This window comes from Nannobrachium achirus (genome assembly GCF_963921795.1).
Source record: "Nannobrachium achirus genome assembly, contig: SCAFFOLD_207, whole genome shotgun sequence".
NCBI classification, from domain to species: Eukaryota; Metazoa; Chordata; class Actinopteri; order Myctophiformes; family Myctophidae; genus Nannobrachium; species Nannobrachium achirus.
Genome location: NW_027665165.1, coordinates 122,501 through 146,130, shown reverse-complemented (window position 1 = coordinate 146,130; position 23,630 = coordinate 122,501). Strand labels below are relative to the sequence as shown.

General features: G+C 42.9%; 2 protein-coding genes across 2 annotated transcripts in view; both read left to right on the top strand.

The window, feature by feature from the left end:
* Positions 1-2,735: 2,735 nt before the first annotated feature.
* Positions 2,736-11,805, top strand: LOC308280598 (uncharacterized protein). Its single transcript, XM_080754935.1, has 13 exons — positions 2,736-2,809; positions 5,169-5,229; positions 5,317-5,370; positions 5,505-5,540; positions 5,639-5,688; positions 6,526-6,578; positions 6,727-6,953; positions 7,109-7,359; positions 7,682-7,798; positions 7,927-8,062; positions 8,162-8,248; positions 8,364-8,426; positions 11,348-11,805. The coding sequence occupies exons 1-13, from the start codon at positions 2,771-2,773 to the stop codon at positions 11,662-11,664; spliced, it is 1,491 nt and encodes a 496-aa protein (XP_080611061.1). The 5' UTR covers positions 2,736-2,770; the 3' UTR covers positions 11,665-11,805.
* Positions 11,806-12,391: 586 nt separating this feature from the next.
* Positions 12,392-23,630, top strand: part of LOC308280600 (uncharacterized protein) — a 50,842-nt gene continuing 39,603 nt past the window's right edge. Inside the window, exons 1-2 of the mRNA XM_080754937.1 lie at positions 12,392-12,632; positions 21,771-21,863. The gene's annotated coding sequence lies outside the window, so the exon portion shown is untranslated. The remainder of the gene's footprint in view (positions 12,633-21,770; positions 21,864-23,630) is intronic.

The following is a 23,630-nucleotide window of genomic DNA, read 5'->3' as shown; positions in this document are numbered from 1 at the left end:
TGAATATTTTGATATTTGATGTAAATGTTATCAGGCCCTCCAGGCCCAGGGCCTCTCCCCACACACACCCATTGTAAATTCAAACTCTATTTTAACCATGATAGATTCATTAAAAACACCCATTATTTTTCTGGTGACTCATACTACCCTCCTAATACGTGAGCAGGCTGTGTTTTTCCCGATAACTTTTTTAATTTATTTTTAATAATATTTTTTTTGTATTTCATTTTTTCCATTTTCCCAAATAATTATTAAAAATAAATGAAAAAAGTTATGGAGAAAACACGGCCTGCTCACGTATTAGGAGGGTAATATGAGTCACCAGAAAAAAATAATGGGTGTTTTTAATGAATCTATCATGGTTAAAATGGAGTTTGAAGTTACAATGGGTGTGTGTGGGGAGAGAGGCCCTTCCACTGCTCCCTGTTGAAAGTGGAATATCCCTTTAAACAAATGATGTAGAAAATTAGCTGACACTGTTAGGGTCAGTATAATGTTTTTATCTTCCAGACCCCACGCCCCCCCAAAAAAAGAAAAAAACAATAATCCCAGAAAGTGTGTGTGCTTACGCATGATTGTGGAGCAGTGCCGACCTTTTTGTACATATTTCCAGTAAAAGGAAAACGCTGCCTGAATAGTTTTCCATGGAATGACAACTATCATATCTAACTATAATATGTAATATTTGTGTGCATTAATTACCCTGCTCACCATTAGTGAGTAGTGCTAAAGGATTAGTCTGTGATGTCACTGTTTCAGACCAACTGAAGACTACTCCCCCTTGTTTAGCAATAAGTCATATTTTTAGTAATGCCTTGTTAAGTGGTGCCTGTCTAGTCCAGATTATAACCCTCATGTTATCATTAATAAAATAACATCCTGTCTAGTCCAGATTATAACCCTCATGTTATCATTAATAAAATAACATCCTGTCTAGTCCAGATTATAACCCTCATGTTATCATTAATAAAATAACAAACATCACCCTGCAGTCCAAATAGGGTCTTATACATGTTTTATGTTTACAGGGGGATGGTCAGAATCACTTCAAATTCTCTCAGCATACACAAAGCACCTTAACGATGAAAAATTATCAAAAGCCTGAGTTTTGTCACATGTAACCACGGTGAAGCGTCAGACTCCATTCGGCAAACAAGAAGTGAAAATAGCTGATCTATAATTCTATATTCTTCTATGTAACTTCCCATCTGATTGACATACAGACTTGGGGGTTGTCGTTGGAATCAGATCAGAGTCATTGTACTTTATTGGTGTAATTTGGCTCCACTCCCTTTTCTGATTTGTCGAAATTTGATAGTTCCTATTTTCTCCAATTCATGGGTTGCATTTGTAGTCCTAAACGGCCATGTTGAGGACCGACACAGGTGTTCTGATTGGCACAGAACTAATGTTCTACGCCAATCAGAACACCTGTGTGGGTCCTCAACATGGCTGGTGTAGGACTACAAATGCAACCCATGTATAGCTCTTCAAAGGTTGCCGTTCAGAATTGTGGGTGGTGTCATTGGACTTGGTTCAGAGTCCTTGCTAACTGAGCTCCGCCCCTCTTCTCATTGGTCGATTTTTGATAGTTCCAAATTCTTCCTATACTTCAATGGTTTGTCGTTCAGACTTGTGGGTGGTGTCATTGGACTTGGTTCAAAGTCCTTGTCCTTCATTGGATTAACGTAGCCCACCTCCTTTTCTGATTGGTCGATATATGTTATAGTTTCTATCATTTGCCATAACTTTAGAACAGTTTGTTGCAGAGAGTCATACGATGCGTCAATTGATTCAATTGAAAGTCCTTCTCCATGTTTGGAATTATTAGCCCATCCCCCTCCTCTGATTGGGTGATATGTCATAGTTTCTATTATTTGCCAACGAGTCATCAGTGGCCTCAATGGACTTGTTGAAAATTATTTTATTAAACCCCTGGTACCCATATATGGAGATCCATGTACTGTATATGGAGATATGCTGTGAGAGCCCAAACATGCTTACTCAGTTATTCGTTATGTGAAAGTCTGACGTCTATGACATCTGACATCATACATACAATCCCTTTTATGCCCATAGATGGAGATGTCTGTAGAACCAGCCACACATATATGGGCTGTCTTGGCCATATATGGATTCTGTTAATGTGGTATGTGGCCGATGTGGCCTCCATATATGGGCATTCCCATATGAAGTCCTGTTGGATATGGGCTTAATATTGATGACATCAGGTAACTCCATATATGGGCATAAAAAGGATTCTGTTAGTGTGGTTCCCCTGACATCACAGTGAAGTCAGAGCATGATGTCAGAGCGGCAAACCCATTCTGTTTGAGTGGTTCCCCTGACATCACAGTGACGTCAGAGCATGATGTCAGAGCGACAAACCCACAGATAGACCTTACAAAAGTGTATACGTCCGGACGGACGGACGTATATGGACAAGCTGTGACGGTCCTGATAGTTAACTGCGACCTACAGTTGCAATCAGTTCTGCACCCAGTTCTGATTGGTCGATATTTGCTCCTATTGTACACAGACGTGTGAGGGCCCGGTAAATGCTGCTTGCAGCTTTAATTATTATTAGTATTATTATTATCTTTTTTTTTATTTTTTTATTATCATCATCATTGTTAAATGTGTGTTGTCTTGTGTTCCAGTGAGTGTCGAAACACCATCTGAGACAGGAAGTGTATCCAGCTGGTCACCTGACAAGAAGGTCTCTGATTGGTTGAACAGACAGCCTGCGTCCTCTTCAGGATATGAGACCATGAGTGAAGTTCCTACCCAGGCAGACGCTGACGTGATGGTGAGTGTTCATAATGAAACTCTAGTTTAGGACAACATTTGAACCTTTGTGTCAGTGCAGATGCATTGGTTGGATTAAATATGTTAACATGATAATAATAACAACCGCTCAAAATGCACACAATCAGAACTATGTAACTATGATGAAAGTCATGATTCAAGTAGGACTCCCAGATTGAACATTGTATTAGACAAAAATGGAGAACACAACAAGTATAGTCAATACAGTAGAAATGTAGTACAGTACAAGTACAGTTAAACACCCTGCCTAAAAGGAGCATCCCAAACCTCCTTTCACAGTCTTGTTTACATTGGAAGTCCTTAATAACAAACAGCAAGCAAAAAATAAACATTCAATATCATCACAGTTATAAAAACACTATATGTACAGGATAGGGGAAACAAGGGGGAGGGGCTAAGGTAAGGGGGGGGGGGGGGGGGGTTGCTCACTTCTGGCCTGTCTATGAAAGAAGTGATAACTACCTCCTTCTCTGGCCTCCTGAAAGGTGATTCTCCTTCGACAAGAGAAGAGAGAGATGAAATTAAATGAAAGAAAAAATACTATAAATGTTGTAAAAATCACATTCAACTTACGTCTCATAAAATCACATTCATGTTTAGTTAATTCATTGAAATGAATGTTAAACAACAATCTCGGTTCAATGTTTATTCATGTAATTTCTCCATCATCAACATTCAGAACACTGATTTATTTTATGTTTAATAAACATAAAATAAATGGCATCAAATGGCATCAATAAACATTGTTTATTGATGTCATGTGTCGGTCATGGGTGCCTGGCACCGACTGCACCCTGTATGTCCATAAAAGACCAAACGTTCAGATATCTTTGGATCTTTGGATAATAATAATAATAATCTTAAATGAGTTAAGTCCTTTGCACACAGGCGCATTTATCTGCACGGATAAAACGCACAATTTCATTTTTTTTAAAAGAAAACAATGATTCTCTATGACCTCATGCACACCGGATTCGAAATAGCCGTGCGACGAGTGGCTGCGGCCGTGCGTTTTTTTCTCGATCGAACCCAGGGTTCGATTCGTTCGTCTTGTCGCATGCGGTAAAAAACTCATCACTCCTTTTGGGATCTGCAGCGCCGATTCCGCGCAGCCTTGCACACCAAATCCAATGCGTTTTAACATGCCCGAGGGAAGTAGGGGTGCTGGGGGTGCGGCCGCACCCCCTCCCCCACGTCCCACCGCACCCCCCACCGCACCCCCTAAAGGGGGGTTGGGGGAAAAATATTGCCGATCGGCAAGTAGAGGCTCTGACATCAGTGGCGTGAAGTAGGAGCTATTGGCTACTTCTATTTCCAGTACAATTTCAAAATAAACATGTGTTGAATGATCGATTGTATAGACAACAAAAAAAAAAGAAAGGCTCTTGTTTTGAAATGTGCTTCTGGGCACTGTTTAGACAGGAAATGGCTTTCAAAGGACTTCCCTTTTAACTTGTCTAAGCGTCTGTCTCTCCGTGCGTAACATATGCGTCATGGACTCTGTGAATTATAACAATACGGGCATAAAAGGAATATACAGAACACCAAGACAACACAACCTAGGCTATGAAGGCATGACATCGCCCTCTGCTAGCCCTGGCGTCCTCACTGGTGAGTCGTGGCTAAAGACTTGTAATGATGAATGCTATGTTATGCTGCTGTGCTGCCTGGATAGGCTAATGTTTGGGCTAGCTAGTGGCTAATGGCTATGGTGTACCAGAAGTTGACCAGCTGTTTCCTAACACTGGGGTCTGGACCGATGCGGCGGACAATATAGCATCTAATAATATCCTGCTGGCTGCAATCAGATCAGTGGCATATGGCCACTGTGTGCGCATTTTTTATATGTCTCCGCACTGTCCACAGCCCGTTTGGAGAGGCAAAGGGAAAGTTTAGTGTGCAGTTCCCAATTTTGTTACATTTAGCTAAAAAATAAACCTCGGAAACCCGAATAAAACCTGCAAAAAAGGTTATAAAACACAATTAAAATCCGCACATAACCGCAATTTTTCGCGCGCGCTTTGCGCGCGCGCACGGGGATCGTGTCACGCACACGCGCGCTTCGCGCGCGTGCGTGACACGATCGACAGCCCCTCCTGCCTCAAATGAGTTCCCACGGCTATGCGTTTTAATCATGCAGCAAACGGAAAGAAACGCAACTGTCCTGTGTGCAAAGGGCTTTACTGTAAGTGATTTGCCAAAAATCAATAATCAGCAGAATAGTTCAACAGGGTTTACTGATTAAGTAACTTAAAAGATGCTGTAACATTCTGAATGTTAATTTCCTAGACTGAATCTTGCTTAAAGTTGTGTTTTATGATTTCTCCTCCATTTGTTAGGATTTGTCTGACATCTCATCAGAGGAGGAAGAGGAGGAAGAAGAGGAGGAAGAGGGTTCTGGTGAGTCATGGATCATATTAATATTTTACACTGTAAGCCTCCAAGCTGCTTCTGATCCACTAACTGTCCACTGTCTTTACTCTACAGACGACTGCATGAACATGATGATGAAGATGATGAAGATAAACAGTGGAGAGGAAGGTAATACATTTAACACTACAATGAACTGTGAGTGTTGGTGTGAAGGATTACACATAATGAACTGAGTGTTGGTGTGAATACAACATGAAGGATTACACATAATGAAATGTTTTCTCTTTAATGTCTTCCTGCAGAGCTGAAGAGACCTGATCTGGATTACTATGACAATGGTAGGTGGGAGATGAGAATGGATGGATGGATGGATGGATGGATGGATGGATGAATGGATGGATGAATATTGTGTAACTGTTATGTTTTGTCCCTCCAGATCAGCTGTACTTCAGACCATGCTGTGAAAAATGCCAACATGTCCAGCAGGTCAGTTTGATCAAACAAATACTCTTCTTGATATGCATCATATACTTGGGGTGCGCGAGCCGCCCTCTTTTGTCTTCAAACAATCATAATAGTCACATATTGGCTATTCATGAAGAACGTTCATCTCACAACTAGCAGTTGCCCTCATTCTGTTTTTCAAAGTGACTGTCTCTCGTTAGCTATTGATTGGATTCAACCATAATCTACTGTAGAAGCGCAAGGCCTTTGATGTGAGAAGTTGCACTCCTGAAAGACTGTTGACGATGGCTGTTAACTTTATTTACTGTAGCTTGCCTCCAACACAGTCTCAGTCTCAGTGGCATGTATATCGTGTGACAATTAGAAGTCAATACTGCCACTCAAGTGTGGAATTCCTTGACTGTTTCCCTTAAGACATGTAGCTCGCTGGGCCCCTTCAAGGTTGCTCTGAAAATTCACCTTTCAGGAGGCAAAGGTAGTTATCACTTTTTCCCATAAGACTGGTGAGAGGTGAGACTCCCCCCCCCCCCCCCCCCTCCCTTTTCCCCTGCCTTGAACATAGAGTGTTTTATTTATTTATGTGTTATTAAATGCAACGGATATTGTCTTGTTGCTATTGCCATGTCTGTAAGTTGAGTGCCAAGAACTTCCAATGTAAATAAGACTGTAGAGGCCTTATTGGGATGTTACTGTTGGGCAGGATGTCTAACTGTACTGGTGCTGTGCTGCATTTTAATGTAACTACTGTACTTGTGTTGTTAAATCACTGGGACCAATACATTATTTAATCAATCTGAATGGCAGCATGTCGGAATGCTGGTGATCCTTAATGCTCTCCTGTGTGTGTTTGCTTGGTAGAGCTACGGCAACAAGAAGATCATCCCTGAGAAACTCTCCAGAGGACGCTTGCAGTGAGTCTGGACATCACTCTGAAATCATCGGCTTATCTGGTTTCATTATAATTATTATTCCTTATAAGAATGATCAATTTGGCGTGTTCGTGTGCGTTTGTGTGTGTTTGTGCGTTTGTGCGTGTGCGTGTGTGCATGCATTCTTTAGGGCTCATCTGGAAGGAGAGGGGACATATGAGTGTACGTTAACAGGTTTGATATTTGACGCGTCAGAGGGAGTTCTGGTGCGTTATTCCATCCTGTCCTGGTCCATGTTCAACAAGTTCATCCAGGACCCCTGGAGGATCGCTGGTCCCATATTCAACGTGCAGACAGTCAACAAGGATCCATCTGCCGTCAAGCTCATTCAGCTGCCCCACTCTCTGTGCCTGGCTGGTATGGATATGCTGCCTCTGACGTATTTATTGATTAAGTGATATTTCTTTTACACTATTGTGTGTCTTCAGCCATTTTTTGCATCCATGCATTTTGTCTTGTCGTCTCTATAAAACTGTCCCTCCATCCTTCCTTCTCTGTATCTTCACCTGCAGGCCAGGAGAAAGAGAAGGTCTTTGGTGTTCTACACATCAAAGGCAAGGATCCCGTCATAGAGAGAGTCCAGTCCTCTGGTAGTCATCTGAAGTGGCCGGTGTCCTCCCTGTCACCTGTGGGTGCCATCGTCCTGGACACAGCGCAGGAGAAACACCACGGAGTGGTGCTGCTCTACGAGGATCTGTGGAGTCCTATCGATGCTCACACTTTCCGCATCTTCCCCACCAGCTGCAACGCATCTCATATTAAAGTGAGGAGGCCACCGAGATGGAGACAAGCTGTTGTATAATGACAATCATGTGAACCTTTAAAATAATGCACTTTTAGAGCTCTTTTGAAGGGTAGATTGCAAAGGAGCTCCCTGAAAAGTGAAAGGAGAAAGTTTAAGAACTCTCTTGACAACTACATAACAGCCTTGGTTGTCTACAACATTGTTAAGAGGCCGAAAAAAATGAGGTTTTTATTGACTACAGCACCACTCCGTGGCAATAATAACCATCAGTAATGTTTTTTGTCTTCCCTTCTCTCCTTTTGTCATCACCTTGTCCACCTGTTGTCCTTGTGTGTGGCAGGACATCAAGAAGATGACGAAGGGACGTTTCAGTAAGATTGACAAGAATCTGCTCTGTCTGCTGGCAGAGGAAAACTACAATCTCATGAGTGAGCCACGAGGAGCCATTTATCCTGAGGTGTGTTTGTGGGTAGATAGAGGAGCCATTTATCCTGAGGTGTGTTTGTGGGTAGATAGGTGTAGCAATGAACATATCAAAATGTGTTGAATTTGAATGTAAGTTACTAATGTTATGTGTCTTTGCAGTACTTGCCATTCACCCTGAAACCAATTTACATCAGAGGCTTCTTTGAAGCTTACTATGAGCAGCCTCCTCCATTCACATTTCATCTGAAAATGAGTGGTGCTGATGATACTGCATGGACTGACATGATTCGACAAGGTAACTATGTATTAAGTCACCCATGTCTACTTTAACGTTTGTACTTTTGCAGTGTATTTCTGTCTGAAAGATGATGCCTATCTGTTGTTATTGTGTCAGGTGACTTGGTGGGCAGGAAAGTGAAAAGGCCCAGCATACTACAACGACTCAGTCAGTTTCCGCGGGGCTCGAGCAAAAAGGAAACCGGTAGGAGCAAATCATATGATTTACAGTTTACTAATTGCTTGGAATCATCTGTGTAATATCAGGATTTTCAGCGCTGTAGAAGGAGACAGTAGTTGAATTTCCATCTCTTTCACAGTCACAAAGCAGAGAAGTGATGCATCGGACGAAGGAACCACCAGGAGACGTTCTCTTCAGCCAGGTGAGTTTACATTGTCTTACTCGTTGAAGGGTTAGGGTTAGGGTTAGGGTTAGGAATTAATTAAAGCATGTTTTTAAAAATCAATTGCATGGCAGCTGAGCTCATTTATGAACATAGGAATATATCTGCCAATAGTTTATTGATTAGCAGTGGATATCTCCCCTTTAATAATACCAATTGGTATTGTGTTTCATATCACCAGTAAGACTCCCTAATCGGGAGATAAGCGACCGTTGGTCGCTTATCTCCACAAATAGGCCAAAAGTTTGTTTTACCAATTATCAAGACATACGGGCAGTTGACAGTTTGCCATGGTTACTCATTGAAGTTGAATCTCCATATATGGAGATAACCTACGCATCACACTAAGTCTGACCTCACCAGCCCATATTTGGGCATGAGCAACTTATGTCTCCATATATGGAGATATGGAGACCAGCAATACACAAACGAGCCCTACAGTATAAAGGGGCAATTCTTGCCAGGAAAGAAGCATTTCTTCGACTCAGACCTTATCGCCAGGGTTGGCTTATAGCAGCTGTCGGTAGGACCATATATGGATTCTGTTAGTGTGGATCTCCTAACAGGGCATCATCTGGGATACAATCCCTTTTATACCCATATATGGAGATCCCTAACATAATCCCTTTCATGCCCATATATGGAGATCCCTAACAGAATCCCTTTTATGCCCATATATGGAGATCCCTAACAGCATCCCTTTTATGCCCATATATGGAGATCACTAACAGCTAACAGAATCCCTTTTATGCCCATATATGGAGATCCCTAACAGAATCCCTTTTATGCCCATATATGGAGATCCCTAACAGAATCCCTTTTATGCCCATATATGGAGATCCCTAACAGAATCCCTTTTATGCCCATATTATGGAGATCCCTAACAGAATCCCTTTTATGCCCATATATGGAGATCCCTAACAGAATCCATTTTATGCCCATATATGGAGATCCCTAACAGAATCCCTTGTATGCTCATATATGGAGATCCCTAACAGAATCCCTTTTATGCCCATATATGGAGATCCCTAACAGAATCCCTTTTATGCCCATATATTATGGAGAAATCCCTGCTCTGAGTATCTGACATCAGTGTGATGTCACCTGTTCTGCGTATCTGGTTGCTATGGTAAACAGTTGGTTGCTAGGGTAAAAAAACATGGTTGCTATGGTAAACAGTTGGTTGCTAGGGTAAACAGTTGGTTGCTAGGGTAAAACCATGGTTGCTAAGGTGGTTGCTAACGTACACTAACAAACCAGCAACAACAGACTGTTGCCACAGCAACGTACACAAAGGTTTGTGTACACATGTGGTGTGATGTCATACTGATGCGGAGATATGAGCAGGGCAAAGGTGTGACGTGTGACGTGTGACGGACGGACGGACGGACGGACGGACGGACGGCCGGTGGAGGTTTTCATAGTAAACTGCTCCCTGACGGTCGCAATTATAGTTGATTAGTCACCTTTACAACAAGGTAAATGGTAATTGGTGCATTTATATAGCGCTTTTATCCAAAGCGCTTTACATAGATTGTGCATTACATTCACCCATTCACACACACATTCATACACCGGATTTGTAGGAAACCATGCAAGGCACCAACCTACTCACCGGGAGCAATTAGGGGTTTAGAGTCTTGCTCAAGGACTCTTCGACATTAACTCAGGGGGAGCCCGGGTTCGAACTGGGAACCCTTCGGTACTCTTGCTCTAATAACGGTTTCTCTACCCCTGAGCTATGACGCCCCAAGGTACAGCTTGTAAGCATCAGGCATTCGTGGAATGAGCAACACAGCCAAACGTGTGGGTAGCGCCAACCAAAGAATTTGCCAAAATGGCCTGTATACTGTTCTGCTGGCATTCACTCTCGTTTTGGGCTTCAAGTGCTGGAAGGTGTGTGCCAGTCACAGGTGTGTGCCAGTCACAGGTTGTGCCTAGCACCTGAGCTTGGGTTCTGCCAGAATTTGGGACCTAATGCTATCCTCCAGGATGACAACGCTCGCCCCCACACAGAATGTGGGAGTGGAGAGGATGGAATGGCCTGCCGTGAGTCTGGACCTCAACCCATTTGAACACTTGTGGGATCAGCATGTGCTAGAGAGACCAACAGAACCACGTTGGCTGACAAATCCTGGTGACCAGCATGAGGAGGAGGTGCCAAGCTGTTGTGGCCGCGTACATGGATCTTCCACACTCTACTATGCACCCGGACACTGAGTGTAAAATTAATATGTATAATGTAATGCCCAGGACTCGAACTCGGGTCTCCCATGTTTAAGTCTAACATCTTAACCCTCAGACCAAAGGGATATCCCTATGGGCTGTGGGAGATACTAGATTTTGAGGTCATCAGGCTGAGGCAGTGAGACACTCTATTACACTGACCCCCCTTTTGACCTCCTCCCAAAGGAAAACCTGATGCGGGTCACGGCACCAATGTAACGCCCGGTGTCCATGGCCTCATCCGCTTGTGTTGGTTGATGAGGAGGATGTCGATCCTCGTCATCAACCAACACAAGCGGATGAGGCCGTTAGATGTTAAAGTCTAACATCTAACCATCACACCAGTATTACAGGCCTTATGACAAACTACCCACACGTTTGGCTTGTTGCTCATTCCACGAATGCCCGATGCTTACAAGCTGTACCTCGTTTTAAAGGTGACTAATCAATGATGAAAATGATATAAAACACACAATACCATTATTCAAGGGGAGATATAATGGACCGAAGTCAAGTTTCCTTACTTATACCTCACCAATTGGACTAGTTCCATCATGACAAAGTAACTAGACAACCCAAACCTCTACCAAGTGTCCTTGTGTTTTAACATATTAGCATATCTTGGTTTATTATATAATTACAACACGAATAATGAAATACATTTCTCCTTCTAGGTGCTTCTGCAACCCAGCAACATCCGATCGATGGAGAGGCAGCGAAACTGAAGTCTGTGAGGGAACAGTTCATTAACGGAATCTCAGAGCCTGCCCTGCATTCTCTCCTGGACAGACTTCTGACTAAGGATGTCATCTCTGATGATGAAAATGAAGCAGCCATGGGGAAAAGTCTCAGAGCAGACAAAGCACGCTACGTTATCGACACGGTGCGGAGAAAGGGAAACAAGGCCAGTTCAGAAATGATTGACATGATCGATCAACTGGATCATATCCTTAGTGAAGAGCTGCAGCTGAAGACACCACCCACGGTTTAGCCTGACGTGCTAACCCTACTGTTTAGCCAGACGTGCTAACCCTACTGTTTAGCCAGACGTGCTAACCCTACTGTTTAGCCAGACATGCTAACCCTACTGTTTAGCCAGACATGCTAACCCTACTGTTTAGCTAGACATGCTAACCCTACTGTTTAGCCTGACGTGCTAACCCTACTGTTTAGCCAGACATGCTAACCCTACTGTTTAGCCAGACATGCTAACCCTACTGTTTAGCCAGACGTGCTAACCCTACTGTTTAGCCAGACATGCTAACCCTACTGTTTAGCCAGACATGCTAACCCTACTGTTTAGCCTGACATGCTAACCCTACTGTTTAGCCAGACATGCTAACCCTACTGTTTAGCCAGACATGCTAACCCTACTGTTTAGCCAGACGTGCTAACCCTACTGTTTAGCCAGACGTGCTAACCCTACGGTTTAGCCAGACATGCTAACCCTACTGTTTAGCCAGACGTGCTAACCCTACTGTTTAGCCAGACGTGCTAACCCTACTGTTTAGCCAGACATGCTAACCCTACTGTTTAGCCTGACATGCTAACCCTACTGTTTAGCCAGACATGCTAACCCTACTGTTTAGCCTGACATGCTAACCCTACTGTTTAGCCAGACATGCTAACCCTACTGTTTAGCCAGACATGCTAACCCTACTGTTTAGCCAGACGTGCTAACCCTACTGTTTAGCCAGACATGCTAACCCTACTGTTTAGCCAGACGTGCTAACCCTACTGTTTAGCCAGACGTGCTAACCCTACTGTTTAGCCAGACATGCTAACCCTACTGTTTAGCCTGACATGCTAACCCTACTGTTTAGCCAGACATGCTAACCCTACTGTTTAGCCTGACATGCTAACCGTGAGGAAACAATTTCAGAGCTTATAGTTTCAGGGAAATGAAGAGAGAGCAGAGAAGGTTAAATAGACCATGGAAGACAACGCTGTTATAAGCCTGTAAGAATACAGAAATTGGAGTTAAAAAACAAACCAACAGTGAAGTAAAGCATTTGAATGACATGTAAGATGAAAATATTGTGAAAGCTAAACTATGTAACCTTAATGTCCTACCAGGGATTTGAACCCAGGTCTCCTGCACAAGAGCAGATGATTTTTATTATTATTATTAGACTGACTGACAGTCGGTGGAGGTTTTGATAGTAACTGCGATCTGACGGTCGCAATTAATGTTGTTGTTGTTTTTTTCTTACCACTGAGCCAATAGAGCCTGCTAGAGCTGCTTGCTCAGGGGAGTCCTCAGAGTTACTGCCGTAAGGGTCCATTTGGAACCCCCGAGGGTCCCTGGACCTCACTTTGAGAACCACTGCCCTACACTCTTAGAATCAGGAACACAGATCATTGTTCATGATGATTCTCTTCATGGATTAATTCTGTTTGACACCATGAAACTCAGGGATTTGTTTTTATGTTTTGTAGATATTTTATTCTCCAGTGGTTGTTTTATTTTAAATGGTAAATGCTGCACTGCAGTGATGTGATATTGTTGCTCTATAAAGCTTTGAATGGTTTAAATAGGACTTGTTTTGGACAAGTCCTAACATTGAATTTGGTTCAATGTTGAACCCTGATGCTCCCTCTGAGCTTGTAAATCATGTCATTTTTGGGGGAAATGAAATTGATTAAATACAATAAAAGATTATAAAAAATAAATTAAAATAGTTATCGAAAAAACGCACGTATTCGGAGGGTGTCAGGAGTTACCAGAAAAAAGGAGAGTTGTTTTCATTGAATCTATCAAGGTTAAAATTAAGTTTGAAGTTACTAGAAAATCGCAGCGGCTGCGCCGCCGCTCACTTCTGGAGTTCACGTTATTGTATAGACTGATTGATTGATTGAAGAGTTTAGCACTGTTTGCAATAGAAGACGCAGTTACAATACACAACATTGCCACACACACACACAGTCCCATTCCGCGACCCACCCGTTAACCTCGCCCACCAGGCTTACCCACCCGTGGGTCGAGACCCAGTGCTTGTGAAACAATGCTTAAAACATCATACACACACAGTTTTTATAGACGCTGTTTGTATCTCCGATGTTCTTGTTTGCAGAGGGGGCGGGGGGGCACAGACACACACATACAGTACACACACAGTAACAAACAAACACGCAACGTAGCCTACATGCACGCACCAAGCAGATGAAATTGTCGCTGTTCTGTGAGGAAGCAGCCGCTCACACACCGAGACACACACATACGTGCGCACAATGCACGCAGTCACGTTCGCTGGCACTCACAGACATACACACACACGATGTTTGTTGCATAGTTGTTGCCATTGTGTGTCCCAATGGCCATCAATGCTGTTTTCGTAAGACATGCAGCAGAATAGCAGCGAACCAGCGATTGTGCTGCCACACTGAACCGAACGGTGTCTGAAAATTGTGTGTGGGCGGAGATGGGATTTATGGTTCTTTTAAGTGAGCTGGATCTCTGGGATCCGTTCCTTTCAAAGAGCCGTTCAAAAGACTGGCTCAGTTTAGTTACTTTGTAGATTTTGACTATTATTACAAATCAGGCTACTTAAACCCTATATACATTTCTGCCATATACAATTCTGCAAATAGCCGATCTACAAGCTCCCAATGTGTTGCGTTGCGAGTTGCGACGCATTTTGAGCTTGTAGATGAGCTATTTTCTAATGATTTTTCTACATTTCATTCATTGGAAAACATTCTGTATAATGAGTAGGCTACTTTCTACTATTGGTAGACCCTACTTTAAGTACATTTCTATACCAATACTTGTGTAACCTACTTTACATTTTTAATTTCGAACTTCTACTTGTGGCAGAGTATTTCAACATTGCAAGATTGATACTTTTACTAATGAGTAAAGAAGTTGAGTACGTTTTACACCACTGTGTTGAGTGTTCATTAGAAAGGACATGCTCCCAGCTTCCCAGCTACTGCGCACCGGATCCCATCGTTCATTTCAAAGAGCCGTTCAAAAGACTTGATTCGTTCGCGAACGTCCCATCTCTAGTGCACGGATGAAGGAGTCGTGGAAAAGGATAAGATAATGACGTATCAGGAAGAAGGATAGGTGACGTAGCACCGTTCGCGGTTGAGGCAGAAAAGCGTGGCAAAGAAGGTAAAAGAATGCATAAAGACCCAAGAAATAGCGACGGTCCAAAAGCGAGAGGTATGATTGTGCTATCAGTGAAATGGTTTTGGGAATTGGGCCGTGGGTCTGTGCTAACATAGCTCTAGTGTAGCAGCGGGATACAGTACAGGGGGCGTGATTAACTTCTCAGGGAGTGGCTAAGTTCTAAATTGTAAGTATAGATAATGGGTTTGTATAGGAAGGTCCTGGAAGGTGGTCGCCTCGACGAACGCTCAAAGCATTCTGCGTCATCTCACCACCGTGCAGCGTGGGTTTGTTTTTCTGTAGAAGACGCTTGTAAATATAGTTGTTGAAGGGTTGTTGTTGTTTTGTTTTGGGCTTGTTTCTAAAGTGTACTTCCTTATTTGACTGAGCAGCAGTGCTCCACAAACACACACATACAGAAAGGGCCAATGCAGACTACACTGTGGTCGCTGTTCCACCGGGAAAGTCAAGTGGTGGGACTGAGTTACGAAGGCCCAAGGTGGAGGGGCCTTAATTATTTTATACTTTAGCTATTGAAAAATAGCAGATATACAAGCTCACAGTGTGGCAGCGAGTGCCGTGCTGCGAGCTTGTAGATCTGCTATTTTTGAAAAGTCGTGATGTATTTTTTAAGCGGACATTTGTAACTCAAATTTTCGCTTCTGGCGGGGGTCCCTGGAACTAAATATTTTGAGATGGGGGTCCGTGGTTGGTCAAATACATATCATTTTGGGGGTCCTTCACATGAAAAGGTTTGAGCACCACTGACATAGAAACATAGGTTTTTAAAAAAACCTTCAAAGACTTCAAAGCACACAATAATGCAGTGAATCCTTGTACCTGTAGGACCCAGAATCTGGTGCAACACCCTGTCCACTTCTTAACAGTCAGAAGTGGGATTTATCTCATCCTTTACTGTTGCTAACAGACAGCGAGTACAGGGGCGTCAATTGGGTATGGCAGGGGTATGCAGCTGCCATACCCTGGGAAAATAAAAGTTACTTTTAAATATGAATACATGAATGTAGACCTCTTTGTCTATCTGTGCCGGTTATTATGTTGTTAAATTACAGTAAAATAACTACAAATGCAAAAGTTAACAAAATGGTCACTTTAACAAGGTATTATAATTATGTTCTCTCCCCATCTTGACACAATGGTATATTCCCACTAACATGCTAACATACCGTAGAAACGGGGAAAAAATTGAATGTACTTCTTAAAATAAATGTATCATACCTGTTGCTAAGGTATGGCAACATGACTGGTGTCTTGCACGTGTGCTTTCGCACGCGTGCAAGACACCAGTCATGTAGCCATACCTTAGCTTTTTCTGAACTGACGCCACTGAGTGATTAAAACATAACTGAATATACAGAGCTGTAGGAATGTAGGAATCTGCACCTGACCAGTGGAGCCAGGGGTAGGACTGGCTCCCCTATTGACCCCCCATCCACCTGATCAATGGAGCCAGGGGTAGGACTGGCTCCCCATCGACCACCCATCCACCTGATCAATGGAGCCAGGGGTAGGACTGGCTCCCCCATCGACCCCCCATCCACCTGATCAATGGAGCCAGGGGTAGGACTGGCTCCCCCATCGACCCCCCATCCACCTGATCAGTGGAGCCAGGGGTAGGACTGGCTCCCCCATCGACCCCCCATCCCACACTATCAGGTCTAACATCACTGTATGCGTTGTTACCAGGTCTTGTTTGTTAAGCGATACATTTGGGCAGACCTGGCTGGGCATTGTGCGGCCCGGGGGCCGTATGCGGCCCTTTGGTTCACTCTGACTGGCCCTTGTAGGGTTAATGGCAAATTACTAAATAAACACATTTTCTAATTTCACCTCATGCATGGACTAAAGCTGCTTTTCTTTTATTTAGAAGTTTTTTATTCACGTACATATGGACGCAATTAATGCATACATCAGCACGTGTGTGTGATCATTGTGATCATTGTCTCAATAACAAGCAGGTGGTCAGACTGGTCACAAGTCAAGATGACCTGCCTTACCTTAACCATCAGAAATGGCTAAAGTGGCAAAAAAAAAAAAAGTTAAGGCAGAATGCTGGGCTTTCAACAAAACTTGGACTGCTAAGTATTTATTTACTGAAGTCGGGGGTAAAGCTGTGTCTGTGTGTTTAGTTTAAAGGAGACATCCAGACCAAAACACATATAGGGTTAAATCTGCCTTTTATCATACCCCTTCATACCTGCTTTAGTCGATTTTTTTCATAGCTGCCCCTGTTGCTAGATTTCGGCTGCCCCTGTTGCTAGATTTCGCGGGCTCTCTCATAACTAACACAGTGGATTGTCCTTAGGCTAGTGCGGTTATTTCTTTAGCTTCAAAGTTAGTATTTTTTTTATTGGATTGTGTTTACACAACGTCCTGAGACCAACCAAACCGCTGTTTTGACCTCACAGGCACCCTTACTTGTCAAACGGCTTCTGCTCTGCACCAGCAGGGAGAGGAGAGGCTAGAAAGGGAGGGGAGGGAGGGGTCTGTTTGACAAGTAAGGGTGCCTGTGAGGTCAAAACAGCGGTTTGGTTGGTCTCAGGACGTTGTGTAAACACAATCCAATAAAAAAAATACTAACTTTGAAGCTAAAGAAATAACCGCACTAGCCTAAGGACAATCCACTGTGTTAGTTATGAGAGGGCCCGCGAAATCTAGCAACAGGGGCAGCCGAAATCTAGCAACAGGGGCAGCTATGAAAAAAATCGACTAAAGCAGGTATGAAGGGGTATGATAAAAGGCAGATTTAACCCTATATGTGTTTTGGTCACCATCTTGTGGGGAACACTGCCTTGTTGCCCTGCCCTCCACAAAATACAAAGTACAAATAAAATAAAACATGGAAATAATAATGAAGACTATGTTTAGCTGTATTTAGCCAAGATATTTAATTTGAGTAGTTTTTTAACATGTTCTTACTGTGTTTAATCTCTTCAGTCAAACTATTCCAAATCTTTACTCCACAAATAGAAATGCACATACTTTTTCGGGTGGTCTGAACAGTTGCTTGTTTAAAATTGAGTTCCCACCTTAGGTCATAGCCCCCCTCCCTATCACTAAACATGTCAAGAATGTTAGCTGGAAGTAGTTTATTTTATTTTCATAGATCCGGTGGCTTGTTTCTCTCGTATATAACCTGGCAACACTGGTCTCAGCGGTGTTGCCAGGTCTTGCTTGTTAAGCGATACATTTGGGCATGCATTCATAGACCTGGTTGCTTGTTTCTCGCACATATAACCTGGCAACACTGGTCTTGCTCAGCAGTGTTCCTGTTCTGTTCCTGAAACACAGAATGTTGAATTGGTCAAATCAGAAAGTCCAACTTTAGGACACATTTTGTAATCTGTAGCCTTGATACCAGACTGTCTGTCATATACTGATCATTTAAAGTTATGTAATCTGTAGCCTTGATACCAGACTGTCATATACTGATCATTTAAAGTTAATCTGTAGCCTTGATACCAGACTGTCATATACTGATCATTTAAAGTTAGCATGCAGGCTTTAATTACAACTGATTAAAAACTCAGGACAATGGATAAACAGTAATCAGGATTATGATGTTGTTTGGACGTGGCTGACTGTTGGGGAGACTGAATCTGATGGTGAGTTTATGACTAATCTTTCATAAACAGTATTTCCTGCCTGGCCGCCGTGCCAATTAATGTTGTTATCATTTAAGATGAGATATGGCTGCCATTGGTTGCTATGATGAGGGTTCAGAATCAGAAGCAAGGCTGGTCTGTGTTGTTTGTTGAGCTGGCAGGCAGGCTGTGCATCATCTCTATGTTTCGCTATGATTTCTTAAGTTGTTTTAACTCTTTCTGTGCGAAAACCGAATAATCTCGGTTCTTTTTTCCATTCCAATACTAATTTTTTAATCTATTTCGCTTACCCTGAGCTGCTAGTAGCGACGTGGGTGGTCCTGGCTCCTCCACCGCTTCCCAACGAGCCATTCTACTTGTCCCGATGATTTATTCCATTGAAAATGGTTTAGAAAAAAGTTTAGAGCCCCCCCAAAAAAACGCTGTTTCAGCAAGACGTATTAAGGATTACAAGAACCGACATTATTAAATGAATTAAATAATCGGAGGCATCAACGAAGCCCCGGTCTAATTTAGCATCCTAGCACAAGGCCGCGATTCTGTTTACACGGCCCGTAATGGGAAGAAAAGGCCCGCCCACTCCAATAGAAAAACACATCTTTACAGCGGATTTTCTCCGGATTGTGTTCCGAGGCCAGCAGAGCAGACAAGTTATTTTGGCGGCTGAATAACTTTAGATCGCTCTTCTAAAAAATTATATAGTCGATTGCTAACTGATAGCTAACTTCCTCCGGCTCGCTAGCATAGCACTCATTCGAGTGAAAAGCCAAGCCAGTTCAGGCTGGCGACCCGGATGTGATAGTGAATGCCTACGGGAGAATGGCTGGCACTCTAGCGGCACCTAGCGGCGCCCGGCAGCTATTGAGTTAATTGATGAGGTGAATGTACAGTAGCCAATCGATGCTTGTTAGTCCTGCAGTAACCATGTGGGCGTGTCAATTATTTTTAAACAAGGTCAGTGGTGACTTCTTATGGCTGTCGTGCTTTAGCCGCAAACTGCAACACTGGATTCTTTTTTTTCTAATCGGATGAATGAGAGTTGCAATTCCTCCCACAGGCAGCCAATGCATCAAAACAGTTCTTTTGCTATCGGATTGTATTAGACAACGAAAAATTTTCTAGCTCACAGAAAATGAGTCCATGAGGGGTTTACAAGGGGGTCCATGGCTGGTTCCCAAAGTGTGGTTTGGGGACCCCCAGGAGGGTTTCTATGGCTGGTTCACAACAGCCTGGTACAGCCATGGCTGGTTCCCAAAGTGTGGTTCGAGGACGTCTGGGGGTCCCTGAGGGGTTTCCAAGGGGGTCCATGGCTGGTTAGCAATAAGTGTAATAGTGTAATAGGTGTAATAGTGTAATAGTGCATTACGTGTTATGTTGAAATAGCATAAATGTGATAGTGTAATAGCGCAATAAGGGTAATAGTGTAATATTGTAATAAGTGTAACTAATAATATAGTAGTGTAATAGTGTAATTGCGACCGTCAGGTCGCAGTTACTATCAAAACCTCCACCTGCTGTCAGTCTGTCAGTCAGTCTGTCAGTCAGAGACTTTCAGTCACACTTTTGCCCTTCTCATATCTCCACCGTTGCCCCGATCCATGCCAAAATTTGCATACACACTCCTTGGCTGCCAAACCACTACCCCCATTTCTCACATGGCCCTCTTCTAGCGCCACCATGTGGCAGATTCTTGCAAAACACATTTTTGGACACTGCTCCTACAATTTTTGCCCTAAAATCACAAATCGGTACACAGTATGTCTACACTCATTTCATCAACATGGATTTGTCTGAGATAGCGCCACCATGAGGGCGATTTTTTCAAACACATTTTTGGACACTGCTTCTACAGATTTTGCCCTAAAATCACACAAAGCGGTACAGTATCTCTACAGTCATGTCAGTAACATGCATCTGTCCCATCAAGCGCCACTATCAGGTTTTTTACCGTACCGCTCCACCTAGCACCCCCCCTCCCCCCCCCCCCCTCCCCCGCCTCCCTGCTCTTCCTCTCTGTCCCAGACCACGCCCACTGACGCGCCTCCCTGCGTAGATGAAGCCTCGCTGCGTGGCTTGCATACGCAAGCTCCCCTACACACACACACACCCAGTCGCACTCGGTAGAAAATGGCATGAAGAAAAAGTCCTGCTGCTGACAACATGATGCTTTATTTACTATAGTTAGACTATAATAATTGTAGTGGAGTTAAAGTATAATTTTTGCCTGTAGTGGAGTATAAGTAAAAGTATTTGAAATGGAAAATACTCCAGTAAAGTAAAAAAAATACCTCAGAAATGTGCTTAAGTACAGTACTTGAGTAAATGTACTTAGTTACTACTTCACACCACCAGGGGTGTCGCACCAAATTCTGGGCCCTGGGTACAAGGATTCACTGCGGGCCCCCCATGAATGTTCTTCATAGGGGGAGGGAGGTTAACCCATTTAGACTGGGAACGCATTATCACGCATTATTTTGTGCTTTAACTATTGAAAAATAGCAGATCTACAAGCTCACAGCGCGGCACCGAGTGATGCGCTGCGAGCTTGTAGATCTGCTATTTTTCAGAAATCGTGATTCTTTTTTATTTTTTTTGTAAAAAAAAACATGTTTCTATGTCAGTGGTGCCCAAACCTTTTCATGTCAAGGACCCCCAAAATTATATGTATTTGACCACGGACCCCCATCTCAAAACATTTAGTTCCAGGGACCACCCAGAAGCAAAATGTGAGTTACAAATGTTTGCTTAAAAAAGATTTTCACACATTTTCATGACTTTTCAAAAATAGCAGATCTACAACCTCGCAGCGTGGCACCCGTGTCGCGCTGTTAGATATTTTTCAATATCTAAAGTATAAAATAATTAAGGCCTCTCCTCCTCTTGGGCCCTGGTAACTCAGTCCCACCCCCCCCCCCTTGTGACGCCCCTGCACACCACTGTCTGTTGCATTGGTTTGGACCGTCTGGCCTTTTGAGGAAGTCCTTTATGTGGTGGAGAGAGGTCCTTACTGGGCCCATGGGCCGCATGTTGGACACCTCTGCACTAGACTAATACAGCCTAGCCTTAGCACACACACGCACGCACGCACGCACGCACGCACGCACGCACACACACACACACACACACACACACACACACACACACACACACACACACACACACACACACACACACACACACACACATTGCTGGCGGGCAGGCAATCAAAGGAGACATTTAAACACATTTAAACATTATTTTAATACACATATTTATGAAGCAAGGACACAAGTTGTGCAAAACCTTTCACAGCAACTCGTGTGCATGTGTTGCTCAATCTTTCGCTTCCTCATCTCACAGGGTGTTTCCTGTATGTAGGCTGAGTGTGGACCACAGTGGAGCCATGTTGAAACTGTCACTTCCTACTCTGAGCCTCTGCAGACGTCTTCCTAGAGCAGCAACACAACACTGGTAAGATTTATACTTATATTCAACCTGGGCTGTGGATCGTTGACAATGAATTTCAATCGTTGTGAGTGAACTTTGTGGGGGAGTTGAGTGACGTTTAACTACCCTTTTAGGGGCACTACTGTATATCTGCATATCTGAATGGTTACAGAGTCCTCAGTTGTTGCAGGTTCGACTCCAGGCCAGCAGTGTGTCTAATATGACTGCATGGTCCAAGACAAGTGTCCTTGAGCAAGTTGTGATGCATGGCTGTTTTAATTAGTGATTCATGTTAATGTGTTGCATGTTAGCTGACTGCTGGAGGGAGGCTAATGATTATGTCTCTTTCTCTCTCTCTCTCTCTCACACACACACACACACACACACACACACACACACACACACACACACACACACACACACACACACACACACACACACACACACACACACACACACACACAGAGAGAGATTCAGGTTGTCCACAGTATTATTATTTTATATAAGGCAGCAGTTAAAATCAAGTCAAATTAAATAATACATCAAACAAATACATCTTTAATCAGGCTTGACATTAAAGGAGTAGTTCACACCCAAAATGACTTTTTTTCTATTGATTACTCATGCCATGGGGAGTAGAGTTCAATAATATTTTTTGGTTTTTGTCACATTCCTAAGACAAAAATTTGATTAGAGTAAATTTACCCCCATTGATTCCGGAAGGTGACCCGTTTCGAAACGGGTCACCATCCGGAACGAATGGGGGTAAATCTATTGTTATTGTTATTGTTATCAGTCATTGGATTTTTATTCATTTTAATGTTTTCATTTCATTTGAAAGCTGGGGATCATAGCTACAAAATGATATATTGGTTGTGGAGATTGACCCAACAGTTTTGAAGATATGGCTTATAGAATGATGCCATGCTGAAATAGTACTTTTGAGATATTCAAGTTTTAAATAAATTTCTAACCTGCAATGACCTGACTCCGCCACATGGGGAGCAATCTTCAATTCAATCTTCAATTCAAAGAAGCTTTATTGGCATGAGAACACACACGTTTACACAGTGGTGGAAAAAGTACCTATTTTATAATTAAGTAAAAGTATCAATTCTGCAATGTAGAATCACTCTGTTACAAGTAAAAGTCCAGAATTAAAAATGTACTTGAGTAAAAGTACAAAAGTATTGGTATCCAAATGTACTTAAAGTACCAAAAGTAAAAGTACAAAATGTTTGAAAATAGCAGATCTACAAGCTCACAACGCGTCGCACCGCAATGCGTTATTGTAGTATTAAAAAATATATGTTTATTTAATACCGGACTTCTACTTGTAACAGAGTATATCTAAATTGCAGTGGGCATATACTTTTACTTAGGTAAATAAGATTCTTCCTATATAGCATTATTGGGCTAAATGTAAAGACGCTACGCTGCGCCAACCGTGAATTCAACACAATCTGCTGTTGAGCAGTTTAACCAATTTGCTACGTACGTCTACACAAACGGTCAGATTACAAAGATAAATTGCTTAGTGAAGGCTCACGGATGTCACCATAGGGTACGCTCCAGCAGAATGTCCCGTAATGATCTTATTATTTAACGAGGAGCATTTTAATCCGATCGGTCGTCGTTTCCTTAAAAAGGTATTAATGTATCTAAGTGCAGTACACCTCGCAACCGATGGGGTCGCATGGCTGAAAAACAACAGAAAATGGCGTCTGATCGGATTAAAATGCTGTTTATTAAACAATACGAAAGATACGGGTAATTCTGCTTGAGCGTACC